This window comes from Akebia trifoliata, chromosome 2 (assembly GCF_017979445.1).
Source record: "Akebia trifoliata isolate Shusen 1 chromosome 2, ASM1797944v1, whole genome shotgun sequence".
NCBI lineage: Eukaryota > Viridiplantae > Streptophyta > Magnoliopsida > Ranunculales > Lardizabalaceae > Akebia > Akebia trifoliata.
In genome coordinates this window covers 5,126,898-5,135,493 of record NC_141376.1, presented here as the reverse complement: position 1 = coordinate 5,135,493, position 8,596 = coordinate 5,126,898, and the positions used below count along the sequence as shown (strand labels likewise).

Sequence of the window (8,596 nt, the reverse complement as noted above, 5' to 3'; positions counted from 1 at the left end):
TGGTGAAGATGATCTCTACGGTGAGGAGATCATCCACACCAAAAATCAGCCCATTCCAAAACTTCTACCCATGTTTACAAGTTGAAAAATTGTGGACCGTCCATTTTTTGTAAACCATTTTTGATGGAGTTAGAAGTTTTGGAATGAGCTGATTTTTGGTGATAATGATCTCCTCATCGTAGAGATCATCCTCACCAAAAATCAGCCCGTTCCAAAACCTCTAACCCATGTTTTGCCAAAATGTTTGTTGCTGAACATTTATCTATATATATATATATATATAGGGAAATGTTCAGCAACAAACATTTTTCAAAACATGGGTTAGAGGTTTTGGAATGAACTGATTTTTGGTGAGGATGATCTCTATGGTGAGGAGATCATCACCAAAAATCAGCTCCTTCCAAAACTTCTAACCCCATCAAAAATGGTTTATAAAAAATGGACGGTCCACGATTTTTCAACTTGTAAACTGGGGCTAGGAGTTTTGGAATGGGCTGATTTTTGGTGAGGATGGTCTCCTCACCGTAGAGATCATCCTCACCAAAAATCAGCCCATTCCAAAACCTCTAACCCATGTTTTGAAAAATGTTTTGCCAAAATGTTTGTTGCTGAACGGACCCATATATATATATATATATATATATATATATATATATATATTGCTTAATTCTGATTTTAAATTGTAGAGCTCAATAACCATCTATTTTCAACACTTTAGATAAATATCAAAACAGATTTTTTTTTTCTGAATTTTTTTTTTTAATCTGAGTTTTCATGAAATCCAGAAGATTGTGGTGACTGGTGACACTCAATCTACTCTCCTAATGTGATAAGTTTGGGTGCCGCAGATCTATATGCCTCGGGATACACAACTGCACCTCCCCATAAAAATGTGTAGCCCAAGAGAACTGTGTATCCCAAGACTTACATATCTACGGCTCCCAAACTTTTCATGTCAGGATACTGATTGAGTGTGCCACGGGTAATCCGATTATCACGACTCTTTAATAGAGAGTAGTCGGTAGAGACCAGCAAATTTAAAGGGATAAGAATAATGATAAATGCACGCGGTCTTGGTAAGTGGCTGGATACATAGCTGACATGGCAAGGGCACAGAGCCACACATCTTTTTCTTGTGTATCCCAACGAAAATGATCTATGATTCTATGCCCTTATCACGTACCAAGGCCACATGCATTCACCACAACTCAAAGGCTAATTATGACTTTACTATTATTCCATCTCAACCGTTTATGTGGAGATTACTGTTTTCCATGTTTTTATTTTTTTGATTATAATTATTTCCCAAGTCTATAAATGAATGTAAAGTTATACTGAAGTAGTACGAAAACTGAAAGCCATGGAGTCCCTTCAATATTTCTCATCCCCGGCTACTATTACCACCATCTTTGCTTTCTTATTCTTTCTCTATTATCTATTCTCATGGAGAAGAAGTGCAATTGGTAAGGGTAAAATGGCTCCCGAAGCGGGTGGAGCATGGCCCATCATCGGTCACCTTCCTATGTTAGGAGATCACCAACCACCCCACTTTACGTTGGGGACCATGGCCAACACGTACGGACCAGCCTTAATGATACGGCTAGGTGTGTGTCAAGCACTGGTGGTAAGCAGTTGGGAGGTAGCAAAGGAATGTTTCACAACCAACGATAAAGTATTTGCCACCCGCCCAAGCTACATGGCCATGAAGATTATGGGCTACAACAACGCCATGTTTGGCTTCGGTTTTTACGGGCCTTATTGGCGTGAAGTGCGCAAAATAGCCACGATCGAGCTTCTCTCGAACCATAGGCTTGAGTTGCTAAAGCATGTACGGGTCTCCGAGGTTGATGTGTGTGTAAAGGAGTTGTACCAATTGTGGGCGAAAAATAACAAAGGCAATGGTGTTTTTGCAGAGATGAAGCAATGGTTGGGTGACATGACACTTAACTTGGTTGTTAGAATGGTTGCTGGAAAGAGTTATTTTGGTGCTAGTGCTGCATGTGTGGATGACGAGGAGGCGCGGCGATGTCAAAAAGCCTTGAGAGATTTTTTTTACTTGTCAGGATTGTTTGTGGTGTCGGACTACTTGCCACTATTAGGGTGGTTGGACGTGCAAGGTCACGAAAGAGCCATGAAGAGAACTGCAAAAGATTTAGATGATCTTCTTGAGAGATGGTTACAGGAGCATCGACGAAACAAATTGTCGAGTAAGGCACAAAGCGATAGAGACTTCATGGATGTGATGCTTTCAACTCTTAATGATGAAAAGCTCTTTGGTTGCGAGGCCGATGTTGTGATCAAGTCCACGAGTTTGGTACGTTTAACTCAAATTAGTTTCGCTATATAATTTCTAAGGAATGCTTCCCATCTTGTGGGGGCCTTGGGGATAAGAATTTTCTTCTATTTTTTAAGAATAATGATAAATTGACTCCCTCTATACAAACTCTCTTTACATGGCTATGCATAGAACCATGGAAAAACATAGATTTTTTCCTCTGGGCACACAATTGCACATATTAATGAGAATGTGCAATTGTGTATCCTTATGAAAAAATCTATGGTTCTATGCAAAGTCACATGAGGGAGGGAGGAAGGGAGATTTTGTCAAAGAGGAGAATTAGAAAATCATGACTCAATTTTTTAATGAATCATGATAAATGACTCCCCCATGTGGCATATTCAAAATACGCTCCTGACATATCATGTGCTAGAATCATAATTTTATGCCTTGGGATATGCATCCCCATAAATATGTGCAATTGTGTATCACTAGGAAAAAGATTTATAATTGTAGCATATGCCTAATCAAGAGAGTATTTTTAGTATGTCACATGATGGAGTAAGAAAATCATTACTGTTTTTGAATAGTTGGGAAATTGAAGAATCAGTGATTATTTGCTCACAACTCAACATTATTTTGACACGTGGCACTGATGATATGAGTAATAAGAGGAAAACTTTTCTCTTTCCCGTGATAGCGAAAAAAATTGAAAATTTCTAATTATATCATCTTGTGGTATTAAAAAACATGATTCTTTATCACAATCCCACGATACATTTTAAGATTTGGAATCTAAAAATTAAAGTTTCTAAACAGTGGGGAGAAAAAATTTGTCTTATTACTTACAAATCAACCTCAAATGTCAAATCAGTGTTGAATAGTGGCTCTCTCTTTCCTTTTTGGGAACGTTCTAGTTGGTATACGTGCCTACAAGGATTAGTTAGGACTTAAGGACCACCGATCCTTATGAGTCCGATTTTAAAGCGGGCAGTCCGCTTCAAATTTTGAAGAAACGTTCCTCGTTATCAGACACGTGGAGCTTTGCATTTATTTTACACTCTTATATTTTCATCAAAATTTGAAACACCTCCTTGAGGGAGGGAATGCCACATGTCATCCAATGGAGAGGGTTTCTTCAACATTTTGAAGTAGGCTGCCTGCTTCAAAGTTTTTTCTAATCCTTATGGGACCAATACTCTCATCTCTTCTCTAGAAAAACGGTCCTTACCTCCCATCGCAGCTTTTTCTTACTTTTCACCCCTCTTTACAACTATAGGAAGACAAGTTAAAAAAAACACATAATTTCTAGAGATTTGTGGCAATCCTCTGGATTAGTACAAGTCATCTAAGGATATGTATTTTCTTGGAAATCCAAGCATCTCAATTTTGGCTTGAGAATAGACTAGATCTAGAATAGATCGATTCAATATCGGATCAGTACAAAACCGTCACCGATCCGAAATCTTTGGCCTATTATCCAGATTTGATCTAATTAGATAATTGAATCTTTGATCTGATCAAAATTTCACTCAACCCAAAACTAGTTCAATCCGACACCTATTTTCTTTCTTTTCATAAATTAGATTTTAGGAAGAAAAGCCTAGGGTTGGGGGGAGAGGGAGAGAGAGAGGACAATGGATGAAGATGATGGATTTGGGGAAAAAGGTTTGGAAGAATTTATTAGGTTGAGGAAGATGGGATTTAGGGAGATTTTTTAAGAGAGTAGCTTTTGTATTAATAAAACATCGGATCAGGTCAAGGTTAATTTGAATCTGATCCAAAATTTTATCAGATTTTTTAAATTTATATTCGAACTTGATTCAAAATCCTAATTTCTACATCCGAATCCTATTTTTTCAAATCAAGTGCCGAATAAAAATCAGATCATTGCCATTTCTATTATAAACAAGTTAGGTTATCCTAACTAACTTTGTAAGATTTCTTATCAAAGGTCGTTCAGTCCACATGATTCACCATATCCAACAACACAAACTTTTAGATTTCATGAAAAAAATTCATATTCAAAAGGGAGAAAATAAAATTATAGACTAGACCCAAGCTTTTGAAAATGAATCATTACAAACTCCCAAAATTGAAATTAAAATTTAACAATAAAAAAAATAATTTTTTAATATATGTTCTTTCAAAGTTCTTCAAATTTTGTCCTTGGTATCCGTGTAGCATCCGATCATGTTTTTGGATAACACAAGGGGATGCAGCCATGAAACTTTTTTTAGTATGGAAAGTGATTTTCTATAAATAAGTATGGGAGGACACTAACTTAAAGATCGATGAGTGTGTATCCCATGACCTAGGTTCAGATACTATGAAACCTAACCACTAAGTCGATACTTATCTAAATAAAAAATTACAACTATAGCTCACTAATCTAGTAGATGTTGCTTGTATATATAGGTCCCTTTACTTGATGATTATGCTTCTTGAAATTAGAAGGTAAAGTGACTAATCGACTATTGCTGACCCATTGTAGATACGATTTGTAGTTTTGTTAATGGACAGCTGGTTCGGGCTGGGCTTAGTTGGGCCTCAACCTAGCCCTACAGAGCTAAGCTATACGTTAAATCAGTCCTACAGGTTCAGGCTTAAGTTGGATGGGTTCAAGCTGATTTTCAGATTATATATATATATATAATATATATAATATATTCATTCAATTTAAAAAATAATTTGGAGTCATTCGATGTTGTTTTCCATCAAAATAGAGTTCTATTAGCTATTATAGTTGAAAAATAGTTAGACTTGGTTACATTTATTTGTGCATAATATATGGCTGGACCATGTGAGCATTGTTAGCCCTATTTTGGTCCAGATTTAATGGGTTGAATTTTTTTTAACCCAACCTTACCTTTCTAGTCTCAAAATAAAGCCCCTAACCATTGTATTCCAGATGGTATGGGCCGAAGTAATGATGGGCAGTGAACTCAATTGACACCGCTAACGATTTAGATTCGGAGAAATTAAATTTCGTAAAGGGCTTGTCCAAAGAACAATTTAGAGAGTTGCTATTGCCATGCCAACTTTTGTTAACGCTACACCAACTGTGTGCAATTCTTTGGTGATTAACAAAAGTTGGTGTGGCAATAGTAGCTCTCAAAATTTATATCAGCATATAATTAAATATGGTGTACCATTCTTATAATAACATAAATTAAGGGAAAAAATATAAAAATATATCTCGACTCACCGAATTGTTATACCAACCAACCCATGCTATGTTATTTTCTTTTGTTTTCATGCGTTGTTTTTGTTGGATTTGCAGAATCTAGTCCTTGGTGGAAGCGATACCACATTGATCACTCTAACATGGGCACTTTCTTTACTACTGAACAATCGTCACATACTGAAGAAGGCCCAAGATGAGATTGATTTCCATGTTGGAAAGGATAGATCCTTGGATGAAGCAGATATAAAGAAACTTGTGTACCTCCAAGCCATTGTCAAGGAAACGTTGCGCTTGTACCCGGCCGCTCCATTGTCTGCACCACATGAGGCTATTGAGGATTGCACCGTAGCTGGCTACCACATCCCTGCAGGCACACGCCTAATAGTAAATGTTTGGAAAATTCAGCGAGACCCACGTGTATGGGCCAACCCTACTGAGTTCCAGCCAGAAAGATTTCTCACAAGCCAAGCGAACGTGGACGTTAGGGGCCAGCATTTCGAACTTATCCCTTTTGGGTCTGGCAGAAGGGCGTGCCCAGGGATCTCATTCGGTCTCCAAGTAGTGCACTTGACTCTAGCACGTTTGTTGCACGCGTTTGAGTTTGTGACCCCATCTAATGCACCAGTAGATATGACCGAAAGTGCCGGCCTCACCAATCTCAAAGTTACCCCACTTGAAGTTCTAATCACCCCACGACTCCCTTCTAAACTTTATGATTAATTAAATTATTTAAATACTGGGACAGATGACAGGTTGTGATACCTGCTATATGTACCTGTATAAGAAATCCTATGTTGTGTATGAGCTCCATAAATCAATGTAGCATGTAATAAAAGATGATCTTATCTCTAAAGAGAACTCTACATGCTTATCTTATGCTGGTGGCGATTTTAGGGCAGTTGATCTATTTGATTAGACCTAAAATTTCAATATATTCTGATGATTAATTGCTTGGGACATTACTCAAGAATTTGGGTTTCAATAAAATCCTGATCCCAAAAACTAACCTTAATTTACTACGTGAAAAAAGGGTAAATTTGACATGAAGTTCCGTACAATTTGGCTAAATTTAAGCAAATTTGATGTACCAATGGCATCGAATTTACCCTTTTTCACGTAATGTAAATAAGTTTTTCTTATAAAATAAACATGAGTAACATTGTACATCTTTTGTTCAATCAAAAGTAATATCAACATTTATCATAATGTATACATTAATGAAAAGAATAACAATGATAAATTAACTCAAAAAAGATACTCAATTGACGTGGAATGTGCACAAAACCATAGATTTTTTTTTCGTGTGTATCTTGAGGAAAAAGAAAAAGAGTCGTCATAATATGACTCATCATGTGGCATACTCAAATGACTACATGACATGACAAGTTTGGGTACTGTAGATATGTACACCTCGGGATACATCATCGCACTTTCCCATAATAAAGTGTATCTCAAGTGAACCGTGTATCTTAAAGCGTAAAAATCTACAGTATCCAAACTTGTCAACGTCATGGAGTCATTTGAGTATGCCACCTGGTGAGTCATATTATCAGGACTCAGAAGAAAAAATATTTGATTGTGTGCACATGTCATGTCAATCAAGTCTGGTTGGTTTTTTTTTTTTTTTCGGTTTATCACAACTCTAATGAAAATTCATAAGAATAATGATAAATGCACGTGGTTTTAATATGCATTTAACATGGCAAGGGCACATAACCGTACATCTTTTTGTTGTGTATCCCGATGAAATCATCTACGATTCTATGCCATTGCCATGTCAGCTGTGTACCAAAATTGCGTGCATTCATTACGACTTAATTATTAATTTATCTTAAAACTTCCCTTAAATACTTATGCTCATAAAATTAGCAAGAACTTCACAGACAAGTTGGGAGGCTTTCTAAGAATTGCCTTTAAATATAAGTTCGTGAATAAGAGTAGTTTTTCTATGAAAAAACACTTTCCTTACCACCCATCCATGTGGAATACAAAAACATAATCAGGTGTTACATGTATAGCACAAAATTTAATAATGCTAAAGTGATCTCAAGGATTGACCTCATTTCGCACTTTCCTGATGTGGAGGTGTGTATAAATCATAGATTTTTTCATCAATATGTAAAACATCTATGATTCATACACACCTCCATGTCAAGAAAGTGCGAAATGAAGTTGATCTTGAGGTCACTCCATGACCCCACCAAATTTCAAGAACTTGAAAAAGAAATTAAAAAAGGTCATTTCCCATAGTTGGATTTTATTTACTTTTAAATTTGGAAGTGTCCTGGCTATTAATTATCAACTTGGATCAAGATATAAGTAAATAAAAAATTCTTTTTTTCAATTTTGTTTAAATATGATCCATGCCGATTCTAGAGGGCTGCAGTGTTATTTTGCCAACATGGCAACCCATGTGGGTTCAACGACTTTAGTAAGATTTGAAATCTTATTAAATTAGTCACATTAGCGTAATTATTTTTCTATTACCTTAGTTTTGGTATAGGGTAAATCTGGAGTTAAATCTAGATATCCTACACATGTCTGGATCTAAGAGAGGTTCGATGACCGAGTTGATCTAACACAGCCGAGACCTGTGTTACCCATGAAGCACAGGAGCTCCACTTGGCACAATTCGGGCAAGTGAGCGGAAGGTCTACTCTTCCTTAGGTAAGGAGAGACAAACCTGACTGTCATGACAAGGTAAACTGTCATATTATGTTAGATAAACTACGCCATACATTTTTCCTTGTGTACATCGAGGAAAAATATATGATTCTCGGTGCACATGCCACGTCAATAGACTATGTTTTTTAGTTGAATAATGATTTGTTGACTCTTGCTCTAACTTACTGTCATGGTGCAGTACATAGGACCATAGATCTTTTTTCTTAGGATACTCAACTACACATAATTATCATGATATGCAATTGAGTATCCCGAGAAAAAATCTATGATTTCATGCACTATCACGCCAAGGAAGTATGTCAGAGGGGTGTCAGATTATCACGACTCCTTTTAATTTATCACCACTCTTCTCATTATCAAAACATTTTCCTTTCGTAATTGTGCTTGAGTGACATTTTTTCTTACATTATTAACGTGGAGGTGCACACAAAACCATAAATGCTTCT

The 8,596-nt window shown here is 36.6% G+C and overlaps 1 protein-coding gene across 1 annotated transcript; it reads left to right on the top strand.

Moving 5' to 3' along the window:
• The first annotated feature begins 1,336 nt into the window (after nt 1-1,336).
• Nucleotides 1,337-6,341, top strand: LOC147409021 (cytochrome P450 CYP82D47-like). Its single transcript, XM_086424705.1, has 2 exons — nt 1,337-2,314; nt 5,562-6,341. The coding sequence occupies exons 1-2, from the start codon at nt 1,361-1,363 to the stop codon at nt 6,183-6,185; spliced, it is 1,578 nt and encodes a 525-aa protein (XP_086280831.1). The 5' UTR covers nt 1,337-1,360; the 3' UTR covers nt 6,186-6,341.
• The last annotated feature ends 2,255 nt before the right edge of the window (nt 6,342-8,596 follow it).